Source organism: Macrobrachium nipponense, chromosome 2 (assembly GCF_015104395.2).
Source record: "Macrobrachium nipponense isolate FS-2020 chromosome 2, ASM1510439v2, whole genome shotgun sequence".
In the NCBI taxonomy this organism is placed as follows: domain Eukaryota; kingdom Metazoa; phylum Arthropoda; class Malacostraca; order Decapoda; family Palaemonidae; genus Macrobrachium; species Macrobrachium nipponense.
In genome coordinates, this window is record NC_087201.1 from 81,946,210 (window position 1) to 81,966,131 (window position 19,922).

The following is a 19,922-nucleotide window of genomic DNA, read 5'->3' on the forward strand; positions in this document are numbered from 1 at the left end:
CACGGATTCCAGGGGGGGCCTGGTTCTAGGAATAGAACTCTCGGCATTCTATCCAGTTTGCCCATAATGTGATTAGGATGGGGATAATTGTATTAACATAATACTCTTAGTCCTAGCAAGCGGGTTCTGCTTACACTTGGGCCATACTAATCATGTTATGCCATCCCCTTTTGGGGTAGGGTAGGGATGCGGACATTTGGGAGTCCTTTCTCACTTGTGCCTTTGGCAGAAGATTTAACTTCGCGAAGGGCAATGATATCTTTTCAAGATTTTTTTTTTTTTTTTTTTTTTTTTTTTTTTTTTGTAAAAACTCAAAATTTATGAACTGTGAAATAAATGATTTGAGTACCCTGGGCCCCATGATGGAAAAAACTACGGCACAGTTGATGACCATTAGCACGTCACTCCCGAATTTCCTAGGTACTGCCACAAGTAGTGAAAGTACTATAAAAGATACAAAGGAACACCCTGTTCCAAGTAAAGCAGCAGAACCAGAAAACCAAATAGAGTGCATAAATAAAAAAGAAACAAACAAACATAAATTGGTAAACTCCAATATCGTAACAATGGAACCATATATGATGAACAATAATTCTGAATTAGAGACAAATAATCCTCCCAGCAATACAGAAAAATATAAAAATCATAATAGACAAGCAACATACATAAAACAAGGACCAAAAAGAAACAAAAATTACCGACTTAATCCCACATTGGTACATTTTGATGACCTCTTTGGACCAGATAATTGGTCAAGATTTCTAGTCCTCAAAGCTGACAACAAAATCTCAGCAGCGATGCTAGAAAACAAATTACTTAACATATATCCAACACAAGACATGGAATGCAGACACATCAAGGACAATGAATGGCTTATCCAAGTAACCAATAAAAAGCAGTCCACTGCCTTTTTAAGTATAACAGAAATAAATAATATAAAGGTAATAATTACAAGCCACGAAACATTGAATTATGTACAGGGTACAGTCATCCTACCCAATAGCGAGCAGGAGCTTCCTTCAAAACAACTATTGCTAGACTCCCTAAAATTGAGATATAACAATATCCACGATTTAGAAATATACTCTATTTCAAGTAGGAAAGATAAAAGTAAAAATATCAACATTGCCAAAATAAAATTTACAGGCCAAGACTTACCATTTAAAATAAAAATTCTTGGACAAAATAGAGAATTCGTCCTTTTGTTCCTAAACCATTACAATGTACACAGTGCTCAAGGTATGGACACACATACAAAAGATGCCGTAATAAAGCTATATGTGCAGTCCCTGTGCATCAGATGACCATACCACTAATTGGAACTGTAAACAATCAAAATGTATTAATTGTGGACTAGCCCATCACGCAAAATCTAAGGAGTGTTCATTTACCAATATAACACCAGAACTTCAGTTGTTAATAAATAGGACAGGAATGTCAGTCATGGAAGCCAGACTTGAGCTAAAAGTAAGAGGCGTTAACAATCCATCCAAAACCCCCACCTTTTCAAATGTGACTAAAAATCAAGACATCAAACAGCACAATGACAAACAAGATAGTATAAACATGGAAACTGGATTTCATACCAATAATACTGAAATCCAAAATAAAGTGATATTACAACAACCAATACCACCACCAACATAGATGATCAGTTATCCATGGAAAAGAACTTCCAATAGAAGAAGAATTAAATAATGATGATAATCGAACTGGCAAAAAGAAAAGAATTCTAGAAAGAACCCCACCTAAGGGAAAAAAAAAAAAAAGTAAATATTGAAAATTACAATCAATCCAGAGAGACTCCAACTACACCAGGAGAACATTTTAAAAAGATATTAAACTAACCTCATCACAAGTGGAAATACACAATTACCCTCAATCTCAATCAAACCGCCAACATCTGGACAGTAAAGATCACTCTTTACAATTTCTATCAAATATTACTAATGAAAATCATACCATTAAACCAAACCAAAATATAACTATCACCCCCCAACCATCCACAAGACCGAAATATCCCATTAACAACAACAAAACAAATAACCCTCAAACCAACAGTCCTTATCACTACAGAAAAGGAACAATAGAATTACAAAACCAGACATTTCTAAAGCTAGACCAAAAACTTCTGAACCAATAATTAACATTACCAAACATGCTTCATCTTGTGGTTGTAATGAATGCTTTGTAAGTACATATAACCAACTAACTACCAAGACAGAGGACACAGTACGAAATTGTATTGACAATTTTACCAAATTAAGGAGGTGCCCTTTAACACCACCACATGAGAACGAATTATGTTCTGAATCCTTAAAATACAAAAAGGAAATTATAAAATCAAAAATAGACTTATTAATATTCAACTATGAAAAACAAACAACTGCAGAATCTAATAACCACATACAAATACAACGATTAAAAAACCACAAATAAATTCAATGCATATAAACTACGAGATAAAGTAAATCAGCAATCAATTTACAGAATTTAACACCAATTCCTCCCAATAATGGAATATAAAATCATTCAATGGAATATAAATGGTCTCTTACCCAACCCGACTACGTCTGGGTGAATTACAAAGAATCATACGAGACCACAACCCAATGTGCATATGTCTACAACATATAGGAAGTAACCCTACAAATATCCAACACTATAAAATTGCCTGTTATTCACCAACTGACGGTGGAAATTAGGCACAGCCATATACGTTCATAATAGCATTACATATGACCTGTTGACATACCATCTATGCCATATCAAATAACATCAATTAAACTGTATATGCCTGATAAAAGTAAAATTACTATTTGTAATTTATATAACCAACCAAATTTCAATGCAAATTTCAGTGATTTTTCTGAACTTATTAGCAAAAGTATACAGGAACCACTACTTATAGTAGGAGATTTTAATGCACATAATCCATTATGGGATATTAATAACCCCACTGACACATCCGGAATCAACATAGAGAATACTATAATGAAACACAACCTGTATTGTCTCAATGAAAGTGAAGTTCCAACATATTTTTCAAATACACACCTAACCTTTTCTTCAATTGACATTTCATTATGTTCAAATGATGTAGCGGAGAAATTTGAATGGAACGTCCTAGACGATTCATACACAAGTGACCATTTCCCAATCATTCTGAACTACTTAAGTAATGTCAAAATATTGCCACCTACAAGATATAATATCCAAAAAGCTAACTGGGATAAATATTTCCTATACACACGAAACATACCACCATTCCCACATAATGAAGATCACAATACTACATGTGAATCCTTCTCAAACTTCATAATAAATGCTGCAGATAAAAGTATTCCAAAAACCAAAAACACATTCCACAAAATCCCCTGTCCCATGGTGGAATCCAACATTAACAACATTAAGTAAAATAAAACATATATTGAGTCGCAATCTAAACAGACTCAAAACTCGCCTTAAATCACTCAACAAAATGCCCTATAGTATAAACATATTAAACAAAATAGTTATAACAAACATAACAATTAACCACTATAACAAATATACAGCCAAATTTAGAAAAACTGTAATAGCAGAAAAAAATCGCATCATGGAAGGAATATGTCTCAAACATATCTTCAAACACATCCACAAGGGATGTCTGGCAAAAGATAAGGAAAATCAATGGAAAACATATAAGACCTCCAAGAAGTGCAATACATTAAATGGAAAAATATACCATGATACTTATGAAATATCAACATAATTGGGAAACATTTTGAAAACATCAGTGCTTACTCCAGCCTAGATACACATTTTCAAAGTATCAGAAAACAAAAAGAAAATATAATACTCAATTTTGAAACTCTTGAAGACCTGGAATATAACTATATTTTTAACATGGATGAACTAGATAATGCCATCAACTCTTGTCATCCCTCTGCACCAGGATATGATAAAATATCATTTGAAATGATAGAAAAATTAGCTCCTATAGCTAAATCATATTTATTAAAATTTTACAATAGTATCTGGCTAAAACGTGTCTTTCCTGATAAATGGAAACATGCCATAATTATTCCAATAAACAAACCAGGAAAGGATGCAAGTAATCCATCCAATTATAGACCGATATCTCTAACAAGTTGCCTATGCAAAATCTTAGAAAAAATGGTTAATGCACGATTAACGTATGTAATAACCAAAGAATCCATTTTAACACCAACACAATCTGGTTCAATAGCTGGCAGATCAACCCTAGATCCCTTAACACATTTAGAAGATCATATCAGAAAAGGCTTTGAACAAAAGAAATTAACAGTAGCTATATTTTTTGATATAGAAAAAGCATACGATACAACATGGAAACATAACATCATGCAAAAACTCCACTCCAAGGGACTAAGAGGCCACTTACCAATATTTATTAAGAACTTCTTAACAAACAGAACTTTTCAAGTAAGAGTAGAAAATTCCTACTCAGTAACCTATAAACTGGAAGAAGGAATCCCTCAAGGTAGTGTCTTGAGCTGTACATTGTTTGCTTTAGCAATCAATGACATTACTATAAATTTACCAAGTGGTGTAAAAAAACAGTTTATATGTTGATGACTTTGTCATTTACTATACGAGTAGTAATCTGAGACACGCTCAGAGAGTTCTTAGTACTGCCATTTCAAATATATGTAGTTGGCAAATTCAGTTGGATTTACAAATTTTCAACTGATAAAACAAAAGCAATCGTCTTCTACAAAGACAAAAGGTGGATGAAGAACCAAACAATCAAACTGCATCTTTATAGCACTGAAATACAATTTTGTACAAAAATCAAGTATCTAGGAGTAATATTTGATCAACATTTAAATTGGAAAGAGCACATCAAATACATTAAAGCCAAGGGCATCAAAGCCCTTGCCATATTAAAAAAGTTATCACACACTAATTGGGGAGCAAAGCGAGACATTTTATTAATGATATATAAGGCAACAGTCTTATCCATAATAGATTACTGCTGTCCAATATATTCATCCGCCTCAGAATCTGCATTAAAATCTCTCGATGCAGTGCACCATGAAGGCGTGCGATTGTGCACAGGAGCTTTCCGATCGTCCCCAACAAACTCACTTTTGGTGGAGGCAGGTATTTTGCCTTAAAACATCACCGTAATTTAATAACAATACAAAGAGGTCTTTCAATGCAAGTGGGATCGTCTCCTGCAACTTACTGCTTCCAAAACTGTAATCAAGTAACAGCAGTTAATAGTACAAGCTCTTTCCCAAAAAGAGCTAGATACATAATGAACATACATAATATGAATCCAATTTTTCACCCACCAATGGAATTGCCACCACCATGGATTTTAAATAGAGTAAAGATATGTACCTCCCTGTCTTACCTACTCAAAAAACAAATGACAAGTATGGAAATGTACCGCCAACATGCTTTGGAACACATTAGAAGAAAAGGCGACAAATTTATGATATATACAGACGGCTCCAAAAATAATGTTGGAGTAGGAGCATCTGCATATTCGAAAAATATGTTAAGTAAAAAAAGCCTACCTTCAATATCATCAGTATTTACTGCTGAAGTCACAGCCATACAGATGGCTCTAGATATGATATCTGAGGCAAAAGCAAGTGTCTCTGTAATTTTCAGTGACTCACGTAGCGCTATAGATGCAATAGGACAGTATAAATCAGGAAACCAAATAGTACAGGAAATTCAAATAAAAATTCATCAACTCCTCCAATCAGGAATATCAATGGAAATATGTTGGATCCCAGCACACGTGGGAATAAAAGGAAATGAATATGCAGACTCTGCTGCCAAATTAGCCCCTGCACTATCCCTCCAACAATTTCATATGCCCCAGTGTCAGACTGGGTAAAATCAGTTAAAACATTAATTTACCAGGATTGGAAAGAAGAATGGGCCTCGGTGCCAACAACAAACAAACTTAAAAATATAAAAACTGAAGTCTATGCATGGAGGACATCCTCACAGGAGGAAAGAGCAAAAGAGGTGATCCTAGCAAGGCTACGTATAGGACACACAAGATTCTCACATGGTCACTTGATGTCAACACCACATGCTGACCCAGTGAAATGTAACAGATGTCAAATACCCATGACAGTGCAGCATTTGCTTGTTGAGTGCCCAAATTGGACCCAGCAAAGATCTATTTATCTGCGGAGTTCAGAAATGAAAAATATTCTTGCGGAAAGCAGGGATTTTTCAATTAATAAAATCATAAATTTTTTAAATAAGACGGGTTTCTTAAATAAAGTCTTAAATTTTTTTTTTTTTTTTTTTTTTTTTTTTTTTCTCAGGATTGATCCCTGAGAACCAGGCCCGAGAAGAGTCTACTTGAGACTCAGAGGTCTGGAAAAAACTAACACCTATTAATAATAATAGGGTCCATGTGTTATTTTCTTTGTAGCGCGAGTCACTCCCTTTATTAAGGGAAAATGCTGATTGGTGTTTTTATCATATATTATTCTGTTGGTCCTTGGGATTGTCTGCTTTTCATCTTCCCAAAAGCCTCAGCAGTCCATTGGAATATAAAATTTACATCAAAGGTCAAGGCCTGGGATCTGTGAGGTCATTCAGTGCAGAAAGGGAAATTGAAAGTAGTTTTAAAAGGTTTAACAGGAGGAAAACCTCGCAGTTACACTATAAATCAATTCTTAGGTGGAAAGTATGATGGAAGAAAGAATGAGAGGTACAGTAAAAGGAATAACAGGGGTTGCAGCTAGGGCCAGAAGGAACACTGCAAAGAACCTTTATTCTCTTCATTAGTAAATGGTATCTGTTTTGATGGTCCTTTTATCATGGCAATATCATCCTGTCTTCCAGTTTTTCACTTCTTTTCCAAGTCACTTCACCATCCTGAATATTTCCTCTTTTCATCCTACAGTGCCACCTACATTTATAGGATTCTTGGCCTTTGCCACCTACATTTATAGGACCCCTTTTCCCTTACATGAATGTTTGTCCTTTTCTTTGTCTGCAGACAGTCCTTTGCTAGACCTCTCTTTATCTCTGAAATTGATCTGCATCTTGATTCTACTGTGACAGTATCCCCTCCCCAAGACATACCTAATTCATTTTCTGCCGTTTTGAATGATTGTCACAGACTATCTCTGAAACTTCCTTTATATTTCTTTTTAAGTCTACAGATAATTATAATAATAATAATAAAAACAATGGTAGCTTCTAACATGTATAAGTTGGCTGCAAAACATCATGATAAACAGGATAACAGGATCAATTGTTACTATACTTTACAATCCAAATTACAAAATATAAATAGTGTAAACACACTTTTGACGATAAATTGACCACCATAATCTTTTGTAATTTCTAGCTTTGGAAAAATTTATTACCTACATAAATTATCATCCCAGAAACATGTGATAAACTACGTACATGCAACTGAAAGGGGAACATTCAATCAAACAATTGTAAGTATTTAAAGTATATTTCTGGTAACTTATAAAATTTGTCCTTTTTTTGGGATTTGTCCTTTTTTTGGGGGGGATAAAAGTTTTATATATATAGTGAAAGGCTAAATTTCTGTACTTCATAGTTCTAATACACCAGAAAAAAAGGGCCTTTTTTGTATTTTACTTAACCTATGTTTAGAATATTACAAACTTTTGAAAAAATACATGATAAAAGTTCAAAAGATTTTGAAACTTTAGATTTACCATCATCATAGATAAAGAACTTTTTGTGTGAAACCTTATTGAATTTCCTTCAAAAAGGTAACACACTACATCACAATAATTATTAACCTGCTCCATACTGTCTCCATAAAAGGTATGCATCCACAAACTTTTCAGTGATAATTCACATAAACAAATTTCTTTATTATCATAAAAAATTTAAAACCCAAAAAATTTCTTCACCTCACCCCTGAGATTCTGAAAAGTCCATCTTCAAAACATTTGCAAAAAATTATGCTTGAACCCAATTATTTCATATACAGTCTGGCATGTTGGTCAAAAGCAAAAACTAGTCACTAATGCAAAGACAACAAAGTATTCATCATAACATTTTATCAGTAATTATCGAATAAAAGCAAAAATTTTACTTTTTGGAAATAGCTCTTAACTGCACTATTCCCTTACAGAAACTACAAAATAGTTTGTGATGAAGTGTGTTGTAATGAGAGAGAGAGAGAGAGAGAGAGAGAGAGAGAGAGAGAGGAATAGAGAGAGAAGAGAGCGAGAGAGAGAGAGAGAGAGAGAGAGAGAGAGAGAGAGAGAGAGAGAGATTAGTTGCAACAAAAACAAAGGACACATTAAATTTAATTATTATTATATTAATAATAGGAATAACTTAACACCACTAGACAGTGAATAAAAAATAATTTAACAAATAAGAATTTGAATTAATAACAACTCGTTTCATTCCATTCCCACCAAACAAAGTGTAAGGTGATTTTCCGTTCCTTCAACTCACTTTAATAACCAAGCCACTGAGTTGACAACATTCTCAGCTCTCATAAGCCTGGCTTGAAGGGTTTATTTTTTAGCCGTTTGATTTATTAAACATATTACAAATTCTTAAAAATGCAAAGACTGAGTCAAGTGAAAATGTTAAAAACATGAAATTGTCATGGATTTGTCTGTAAAACTCAATATCAATTGACATTGTGTGTCACAAAGAAAATATTTAATTGTAAGTGTAATTTTTGTCCCAAATTAGATTGGCACTTGCATTGAGAGTTGCCTCTGAATTTACTTGAAGTGATTTGTGGGATACTCAAGACAATTCTTATAGTTTCATTGCTGGTATATTAAAATCTGGGTAATTTAAAGTTTTTGGTAATGGGTTACATTTTCTTTATGTATAGAACTGCAGTTCTCTAAGTTATTTTCTTCAGGTGTTGAGGAAGATGCTAGAATATAATTACCAACTAAAGGAATGAAGTAAATTGTACGTTGTAAACACACTGCAAATGGATGCCCTTCAAGGGTCGTTAGTCTGGTTGCATTCCCTTATATGATATTGCTCTTGAAAGTAGTATGTGGGAGTTGTCAGGTTTTTGGTGATTTACTAAAGCGCACGTTCCTCTTTGGAAGAGGCTGTATAATTTGAAATCTTTTAACATAATCTTTTGCATTTTGATTAACATAATCTTTTGCATTTGGATTAAAAGTTAAACATAATCTTTTGCATTTTGATTAACATAATCTTTTGCATTTTGATTAAAAGTTTTGCTTTTAACATTTTTCAATTAATTCATCTGAAACTGCCTGTGAATGCAATTTTGACAAAACATATAATGCTTTCTCTGTAATGTATCAAATACCCAATGCACACTGCTGATTTCATATAAATATAAATTGGTTTTAGATTTTGATCTACTTGACTATGAAGGTTGATAAAAAATTCACATTGTTTCCTCCACACAGTCTCAAATAAACCTTCAATTAGATTACAATACAATTCACAATAGTTTTAATTTGGAGGGAAATATCTGCATGATGTATTAACTTATATATACATAAATGCTAAGTGCAACTTAATATGTAATCAATGAAACATACTGTACTATTCCTTTACATATACTGTACTATTCCTTTACATATGCAGAGCAAATCTTAACAATTAGTGAAATTTTATCTTCAATCTTATGAACTCCAGAGACAAAATATATCATTAATGTAAGACAATCTAATGAACTCCAGAGACAAAATATATCATTAATGTAAGACATGATTTAAATTAAACTGCAAACAAAACTGAAGCACAGTTCAACTAAAACAGTGTAGGCCTTTGTATATCACTTATTTTGTATATCACTTAGTAAACTGTTTTGGACAATATAAGTTCATTGTACATCATAAAGAAAGTTTTTAAAATTTATTGAGCTAATAACTTTCCTGCAATTTGGAAAATATACATAAAAAACAGTATATTACAGCTTTCCCTAAAAATTTTTTTATTAATGACACAGAACAAGTAATTATTAGTACTATATGCATAACAAAATAATGTGTAGTATAAGTAATGTACTTAAACAACAAAAACCACTTCTTTATCTTCATTTAACTATTGTAAATTGAAACATCATTTGACTGGACCAAGTGTACCTGACACGACTAAGTTTTAACAAATGATAGTCATACGAAGCTCTTACATTTTAGCTGTATACCATGACATGTACACAAACGTAGTGTTCCAGCAACATGAGGAAATATAAATGAATAAGTGTGCAACATCATTTATGTAGGACTGAAGTGCACAAACAAACACTTTACACCTGTTCCAAGAAGTTAGGAACGTTGTGCATGATGTAATCTGTAAATAAAAGAGGAAGTATTTTTGACACAGTCTATATGTATTGCCATGGGTGACTAGGCAACAAGATACAACATTTCTTACAATATTCATGGTCCTAATTTTTCAAAGTCAGGAAACTACATTTATTAAAATCAATTGAATTGTAAAAAAATTTTAATAGATTTTATTATAAGATTTATAATATGAAAATCAGGATGCTACTACAAAGAATTTGATTTGACATATGAAAATCAGGATGTTACTAAAAAAAAAAAAAAAAAAGGGTATTGCAACTTATCTTCATTCAAAGTTAGGATATCTTATAACTAAATGTAAGGTAAATCTTCAAAAGTATATCTGTATATGAGACTGTAAGATCATCATTTCATTATTTTGGCAATCACAGGTATATCATTATTTCAGTATATTTTGGCAAAAACGATCTTTGTAGCCTCTCAAATTTAAGTTATGATATAGCACCTGATTACTGGCAAATTCCATTAGAGATAAAAGCTTGCCAGTTTTATGAAAGCAACCATGCACAAAATAAAATTCTGGTATACAAAACTTCCCTGATAATAATATTTTAGTTTTTTGCTGTCACTACAGCAAATATGGAAAAGACAAATTGAGGCAAATGTGTGTGAGAACTTGACAAAATGACAAATTTTCTAAGACAATTTGTATTTTTCATAGCTACACACCTGAGGTCTTAACAATAGGATAATTTCTAGCGCCTAGCTGGATCCGGTTAAAAAGTAGATGAAAGCAAGGAATCTTGTGATATCTGGCAACGCATGCGTAAATCAGGTGAAGAGTGGTCAAGGACCAAGCACCTATGCCACTGCGCCAGTCTTTCCCAACTCAGGATGTCATAACAAAAAGAGGGGCAGCTAGAGGTGGGCAGTATAATGTTAAGACCTCAGGTTTGTAGCTATGAAAAATACAAACTGTCTTGGAAAATTTGTCATTTGTTCATACGCGAACAAACCTTCAGTCTTGACAATAGGATAGACTCATACTTGGAGGGAGGTACAAGACATCCTAGACCGGCTGAGGGACTACCCACTAGTCCAGCTTCCAGAAGAAATGATTTCTGGAGAGGGACTGAAGCCCATTGAGAAGCTAGATATATTGATATCTAACCACTCAGACCCTGAGTGACGTACAATGATATATGGGAGAACCATTGTATAGGGAACCAAAGAGAAACTTTGACTGTCCAATAGCAAACCAATACACCAGGGTTTGTACTACTCCCAACCCCTCCTTGCCAAGGAGAGGACCATATGCTACCGAATAGAGGGTATGATATTTGTATATTAAGCAACTTCACTATCAGTATGATTACCTTACTCACCTGTATCAGACCAGTCCAGCAAATGACGTGTCTATTCCTGAGGCCACAGAGGGGCTACCAAAGTCATCCTGAGACCCTGTAAACTCATTAGCCTGTTCAGAACCTGACGGATCAAACAAAACAGAGGGAAGGCATACAACCCCAGGTTGTCCTAGGGATGTTGGAATGCGTCCTCAGCCACTGCTAAAGGATCTGGAACCACTAAACAGAATATCTCCAGCTTCCTGTTGAAGCGAGTCGCAAAAAGGTCCAGCATGGGTCTCCCCCAAACCTGGAAAAGCTTGTCTGCTACCACTTGATGAAGGGACCACTCTGTGCCCAGGATCTGATCCCAGCAACTGAGTTTGTCTGCGACTACATTCCGTTTGCCTGGGATATACCTGGCTGAGAGCTTTACCGAATTGCTGACCGCCCACTGGTGAACCTCGACAGTCAAGGCGTGAAGTTGACGAGAAACCAGGCCGCCCTGTTGTTCACATAGGCTACCACCATGGTGTTGTCCGATATGAGAACGACAGAATGACCTTCTTCCGTCTCCTGAAACTCCTTCAGACCCAGGAAGGCTGCCTTCAACTCCAAGAAGTTGATATGTTGCTGCTTGTCCTCCAAACTCCAAACTCTTGAAGCGATGAGGGCGCCTAAATGAGGCCCCCCCAACCTGCGAGGGAGGCGTCTGAGAATAGAAGGAAGTCCGGTGGAAGATTCTGGTCGTCCAACCACCACAAAGGTCTTCTCTTACTTCCAGAGACAGAGGAACCATTAACAGGGGTGAGTCCCCAACCAGAGACCAGAATTCTCCCAGTCTCCATTGCAGAGACCGAAGATGAAGACACCCATGAGGGACCAGCTTCTCCAAGGAAGACAACACTCCCAGAAGAACCTGCCACTGATGAGCTGACTGATGTGATTCTGGCAGGAAGTTGCATGCCATCACCCACAACTTCTCCAATCTCTGATCCAACGGGAAAACTTTAGCCACTGTTGTATCGATGACCATGCCCAGGTAGAGAATCCTTTGACTGGGTATGAGGTTCGACTTTTCCTGGTTGACTAATATGCCCAGTTCCAGACAGACCGAAGTAGATGATCCCTGTCCTGCAGCAGCTTTTCCCTGGAAACTGCAGAGACTAACCAATCGTCGAGGTACCTCAGCAAATGGATCCCCTGAGCATGAGCCCAACTTGACATGAGAGAGAAGACCTTTGTGAACACTTGCGGGGCTGTTATCAGCCCGAAGCACAAAACTTTGAACTTGAAGACCTTGTCCCCAAGAGAGAAGCGAAGGAACTTCCTACGTCGGATGAACAGGGATTTGGAGGGGTCTCCATCTTGAACCGTGTCTTCCTGATGAAGTGATTCAAGGTGGATAAGCCGATCACAGGCCTCCATCCTCCCGACACCTTGGGCACCAAGAAGATGTGACTGTAAAACCACGGGGACGGAAACATCACTTCCTCTATCACATCCTTGTCCAGCATTTTCTGCACTTCCTCCCAAAGAGCCAAGAACTTCAGAGAATCTGGAGGATATGCCTTGCTGAGCTGCGACTTGTCCGACAGAGGAGGAGAGAAGTTGAATGGCAGTAGGTACCCCACCTGAATGACATCTACATCTACCACCCACTTCTCTGCCCCATAACTCTGCCACTTGGCCCGATGGCCTGCAAGGCAACCCCCCACCCATGGCGCTGGAGAGGGAGAGGCGCCTAACCTACCGACGGCCCCCTTTACCTCTGCCCCTTGGGCCCCTTCTTAGCTTAAAGGAACGAGAGCGAAAGGGGCGTTGATCCTCTGATCTAGGCCAAGTCATACGGGAAGGCCCTGCCGAACTCGAATTCCTCGACGGCCTACCAGGCGACAATCTCCTTGACTGCTGCTGGACAGGGGGAGGAGGAGGAGCCTGACGTCTCTGAGGACAAGACTTCGACTTAGACACGGCCTGGTGCACTAGTCTGTCTTTGGTGTCAGCCCGGTGCCGGTCTATCGTATTCTCGAGCTCTTTCTGAGGAAACAAATATTGGGACTCCAACAGATCTCCGTTCCTCAATGCCAGCAAGGACTCCGTGTCAAGTGATCTCTCCATCCTAATCAGAAGAGGGTTAGCCCATAAATTAGCACTGAGATGAGCCATATATGAAAATGCCTTGCCCACGGACTGCAACAGACTGGCAAGCGAGGATGCACTCACCAACCCTTCTGGGGACCTGTCAGAAGCTATCTTGGCAATGACCACAGACCAGAAGTCCAGCCAAGAAACCGAGTGCAACATGGAGGCTGCCGTAGATTCCAGTACTGAGGCATCTTGCAGAGACAAGGACAGAGTCACTAACCTCACCTGCTCCAAAGTCAACCCCGGCTTCAGGCGAATGAGATCTGGGTTAAGATGGCGCAACATAAAAAATGCAGAGTTCGTAGTATAGTACTTCCTGTCTCGTGAGAGGTGGGGGTAGTAGCTTGGTAGAGCCCCTAGAGTGAAGCGAACCGTCCCGGTCCGAAACAGAGGCATTAACCTTACGTAAGACCGACTGAACATGCTTCAACAAAGGAAGCTGAAGAGATTATTTGGGATCCTGTGTAACTCCCACCAAGGTTTCCAAGCAAGGAGTGTAAGACGACCAAGCCTGAGTCCTACTTTCCAAATTGTGAAACCCACAGATGAGATCAACAACTTCCAAAAAGGAAGACAAAAACTCTTGCGTGTCTCCCTCCTCCTGCTCCAGCAACAGAGACCGACGACAAGAAGAATGTGTAGGCTCCTCTAAGGCACCTTCCCCACTAAAACTAACGGAAGACTCAGCAGCCAAACAGCCCAAAACCTCAACTAACCTGTCTGGGCTGGGTCCATGTGTTGGCTCCCAAGATGAACCCACTATAACACTAGGAACATTACTACGTACTCCTCCAACAGTTGACTCCATTCCATGTCCGTGAATGGTCACGGGTGTGGCAGACGTACGAACGTGAGATGGAGGGGAATCCCAAACACTCGAGATTGAAGGAGAATCCCCCAGAGTCGAACTCCTGGAAGCACCAGTGAGAGAGGCAGGCAAACACTCCTGCTACACCAACTCTGCGCTCACTACCTTCGACCTCTTGACAGGCGCCTTGAGATCCTTACGGCGACGGATAGGCCTTGGAGAAGGAACACTTGGATCATGTGCACGGGCAGCGGAGGTTGCAACATGCTCGTGATGTGCATAGACGGGGGAGGTTGCAGCACACTCGTGATGCGCACGGACAGGGAGGTTGTAACGCCCGTGATTCGAAACACGAGGACGAAGCAGCCCCTGCAGATTGCACATGGGAAGGTAAACTAACACTCCCCGAAACACCAACACTCTTGAGAACACGTCCGCATTGTTCCTCCCTCGTAGGTGAAGAAAGGGCAAAGTCCTTAGCCTTCCAACCCTTGATAGGCCGACGTGGCGTAGAGGGGGAAGAGGGAGAGGACAGCACTGGTTTCTTATGCGATCTCTTCGCAGGAGGCAGGGACAAAGCAACACGTTTCCTACCAGTCCTCCCAACCGATAAAGCAGCCAACTTGACATCCAAAACAGAGTCCAACCTCTGAAGCACTGCCTGGCATATAACCTCAGACTTATGTGCCAGAGAAGGCTCCGATGACATGGAAAGATGTGGCGAACTGGGCGGCAGGGATGACGTCACGGCTGAGAGAGGCAGAGCAGAGGAGATGACTGGGAGTGATGTCAGAAGTGGTGGTGACGTCACGGCTTCCCCTCGGTGCAAAGGGGAACCAGGCGCCACTGGCTGAGGAATACACAAAGACGGATCCCGTGACGTCACCAATGGGGCTGACGCCACGGCGTCCCTCCGACTCGAAGAAGCGGCAGCAGTCACTGGCGGAGCAATACAAGATGGCTGACCTCGGCTACCCACGAAGACAAGGCTGGGAGGAGGGAGGATGGCCTGGCCAGCCTGAAGAGTGGGGGTACAAACCTCCATAAAGTGCACTAGCAACCCCTCCAAGGACGGGGGACCCCCTAGCCCAAGTGTCTTCCAAATTGCCGCCATCTTGAACGCCTCCGACTCAGGAAGAAATGAGAATAATGAAAAAGCCTCCCCCTTCCCGGGAATCAAATTAACTTCCAAAGAAGAAGGGGTGACATTACAAACATCAGCCTGGTGGCCTCCCAATACTTACAGCGACGAATCAATGGAAGAAAGGAAGGAGACAGGAACAACACTACTATGGGGGTTGAATACTGCAGGAGACAAAGCATCGGGAAGAGGCGAAAAACCTTCCCATGGAGGAAGAGTCGAAACCCTCCGATGTTCTCTCTTGCTATAAAATGACTTCCACTGCTCTTTAGGCCATGCCCGGCATTCCGTGCAAAGATTTGTTATAGTACAAAAATTAGAGTGGCACCTACTGCATGTGATGTGGGAGTCAGTCGCTGCCGAAGCCAAAAAACGAGAACACGGAAAACTTGGAATTCTGGGGCACACATGTTGACGAGGCCGAGAAGGAGCAGAAGAAGCCATAATATCAGCCAAAAACACACACAAACTAAACACAAGCGAAATGGGCAATGAACTGGGTAAAGGCCGAGAGAGGTCAACCATGACTTGCCCAGGCGGTCAAAGAAAAGACTGACGCAGTGGCGTAGGTGCGTGGTCATTAACCACTCTTTTTCTGATCTATGCATGCGTTGCTAGATATCACAAGATTCCTTGCTTTCATCTGCTTTTTAACCGGATCCAGCTGGGCGCTAGAAATTATCCTATTGTCAAGACCAAAGGTTTGTTTGCGTATGAACATTATAACCCCAGGTAATTCAAGGTTTTGTAACATGATCTCTACTCGGTCCCATAGGTTGTAACATTCTTCCTTGGATTTGTTTTGTGCACACAAGTGAATGCAAAAGTTTAAATAATTTTAATAAAATAAAACCTAACAATAATGTCGGGTGCTTCTTCAGAATATCAAAATTCATGTTACCATAGTTTATTTTATTCTTTAAAGGAGAACATTTTCCAAATATAGCATTTCATTTCCAATTTTGAAAACATCTGATACCGTACAAAAGTTATTTTTAAACTCCATTAATTACACTTTTTCATTTCTTATATAATTATATCTAGCTCATGAACACAGTGACAAATGTCAAATTTAAACCATGGCATAGTACCGATCATCCAAAAATGCTGAAAGTTCCCATTCATCATTGATTCTTTGTAATATTTACAGTAGTATATTAATTTTACCTTTGAGTATGATAAACCAAGGTTATTTGATTAATAACTTTGAATGGTAGGCTCTCATAAACTCCAAGAAATAATTTTCAGCAATCTGGTTTTTCAAATCTAACTGGGTTATTATATGGGAAGTGAGCAAATGGATTTGCGTTGAAACCAAGCAAACCAAAAACTAGTATTATTCAAATCTGACAGGGCGGCAGCACAACTTTTTCAGTTTCTAAGAAAGGCCAACTTGAATACTATAGATACCTTTAATATTACATAAACCTTACCTAATTATCATCTTCTGGGTAGAGTAAGAGACCAGGCTGATTACGCCGCAAAATTTGTTCAGCAATAAGTCCGTTCACATAACTTTTAACCTGAAGCTCAAATTCAACTGGTACCTGAAAAAATCAAAACTGATGTCTTTCAATACAATAAATGTAAATTGAAATGAAACTTGTAAATGCGGTTCTCTTCTTTGATGAGTTAGTAAGATAAATGCTGTGATAATGTAATCTTTTATAGACTATCTTCATCTGAAAACAATATGGAAAACCATTTTTTCAGATTAATGTAGGACAGCTACAATAATTCAACAATGCAATAGTTCCTCCATCCTCTGGCATGGACTTATAATTGTCTACTGCTAAAATTGAGCTTATACTATCTGTATCTGTGACAAGGATTAAACAAAAATTCTAACCTGCATTTACAACTTCAAAGGAACAGATGGCTGGGAAGCTTCTGCCATATAATTACTTTGTCAGCTTCCACATACAGAAAACTTATAGACCACACCAGAAACTAATGTATTCTTTTTAGTATATACACCAACACTCCAAAATGTTCACTCCATTTATCTAAGCTGTTCTATATTCTCTCGGATGATAAAATTTCACCTTTGTTCACAGGGAAGAAGCTAATTATTTCCCTATATTAGTATCATCACACAAACTTTTCTGGTATACATTCAGTCAAAATCTGTGGAGTTTAGCCCATAAATTAAGGGGTTTATAAGTCAAATACAACACTGCTGCAATATTACTGCTATTACAGCAATAGCTTAAAGCTTCATTTTCCTTAATTGCACTGAATCCTTCAAGCAATCACTTTATTGTACAAGGGCACAAAATCATTCAGAGCAGTACTCATAACTAAGAGATGCACCGCTCTAACTTTTCCAATAAACCATCAGTTCCCCCCAATATGTATCAAAATCAGCAGATAATATTTGCTGTCATATAAATTCAGAGCAGAAGTATACTTTCTATCTCTCTTCAAATTATACTTTGTTTATGCATAAATAAATCATTAACTACAACTTGGTTTTACCTTGAATTAAACTGGTATTCTATGATAATTATGTTATGCCGACTGCTGCTATTGTGTATAAGCACTTGTTTGTATTTCCCTGCTGTTTGCTGCTATCGCCATTGTGGTAATGTGCATCTATTTTTCATATAATGCCTCTACTGTAGGAATGATTACTGTGTTAGCAGAATGTGGACTTTGTAGGAGATACTGTTTGCGCTGGATTCAGTGGTAGTGTGATATTCAGAATGTGAAGTAGGGATTTTCGAAGGATGTTCTGCTGAAGTTTATTAATATAGGAAGAGAAGAGAAGCAATTAGTTATGTCAGGTTATCAACCTGTCATTTCTCCCCCCTACTCCAGGTTTTTCATCTGTAGTTATCCATACTCATAGCCCAGGAACTTTAAGGTTTAGATGTGAAATAATTAGATAAAAGCTGAAACAACATTACAAAAGTCCTATATTTCTTTGTTTTTACTTTAAGATTTAGATGTTGGAATTACAGCATATTTACTACAAAATTGTATATGATATTTGTGAGATAGTTTATTAATATGAAAAAAATCCTTTCGCATGCATCCTATGTGATTAAAGAAAAAAATTGCGTGAGTTTCTCTCAATTGAACTTCCAAGCTTAGTAAACATAATGCAACTATGTATGAAAAGGCACTACTGTTCAGTAATTGAGTGGAATGCTGGCAAAATAAGGATATCTTTTAATTACAAAAACAAAAGTTACTGTTTGTTTGTCTGTCTGGTCATTTCCCATATTAATTTTATGTTTATTTACAGAGATTATTTATTTTTCTAGATATGTACAAACTTGAATATAGATTTGAAAAGATGATTTTTTTATAACTTTTGTTCTGAAACATTTGGTTATACAGACCACCAGTTCTGTGGAAGTTGTTTTTGAAAATAAAATTATAGGATTAGTTTCATTATGTATTTTTATTCTTATTTCACATAGAATTCCTTAATTTTGTAAAACAAACTACTCATTCTTATTAAAAAATAAGTTCAGAACAATTGTTACTCAGTGATGTTTTTGATAAAATCAAGATTTTACAAGATATTTCAATTTTAAGTGACTTTCAATTTGGCTGCCATTTCCAATATGGCAGCCAACGCAAGCATAGGAGGCTACGGGACTTTTGATATGCTGTTCATGTCACATATCCCTTCATTTGTGCATGATATCCTGTTCATGTTACATATCTCTACATTTGTTCAATGTTTCAGCTTTTATCTAATATTTTACTAAAACCATGTATTTTTGCCAAATGCTCCTGAGCTTCAGTCTAGGCTTTTCCTTTGCTAATATTTTAATTCCTTTGCTAATATTTTAATTAGTACTGAAAGTTCCTCTTTAGCTCCACCTTCTGCTCACCTTTCAGTTCAGGAAGAGCATATTGAGAATTTAAAACAGGAAGTACTTTGTTAGTTGTCAGTGCCCTCGCCCATCTGCAGCCCAAGCCTAGGAATGCCCTGCAACAGTTGGAAGAGTTCACTGCCAGGGAACCGGGATGGCTATTGGGGAGATGTGGTTCTGTACCCTCCATTACCTACCTCTGTTTCTCAAGCTCAGAGTCTTTTATAATACGTTGGGCAAAAAATCGTATTGGTAAAGAATATTCTTCACTACCTATGCGACTTCTGTCATCATCGGCACCTATTATGAGGTTGTTAGCAAGAACAGGACTAATTTACAAAGGTGCACAGCAGACAGTTTTACTAATAATGTGTCTATAGTGAGTTTTAC

General features: G+C 37.7%; 1 protein-coding gene and 1 long non-coding RNA gene across 5 annotated transcripts in view; one reads left to right on the forward strand and one right to left on the reverse strand.

Annotated features, from left to right (window-relative positions):
• The window catches only part of LOC135220719 (uncharacterized), a 689,951-nt gene that overhangs the window by 661,911 nt on the left and 8,118 nt on the right, over positions 1-19,922 (forward strand). The gene's annotated exons all lie outside the window — the stretch shown is intronic.
• The window catches only part of LOC135220718 (cellular tumor antigen p53-like), a 106,133-nt gene continuing 94,428 nt past the window's right edge, over positions 8,218-19,922 (reverse strand). For all 3 annotated transcript variants that reach the window (XM_064258136.1, XM_064258137.1, XM_064258138.1), the window contains exons 8-9: positions 17,136-17,249; positions 8,218-10,302 (exon numbers count right to left, since the gene is read on the reverse strand). In XM_064258136.1, coding sequence (XP_064114206.1) covers positions 17,136-17,249 — 114 coding nt within the window. In that variant the 3' untranslated portion in view covers positions 8,218-10,302. The remainder of the gene's footprint in view (positions 10,303-17,135; positions 17,250-19,922) is intronic.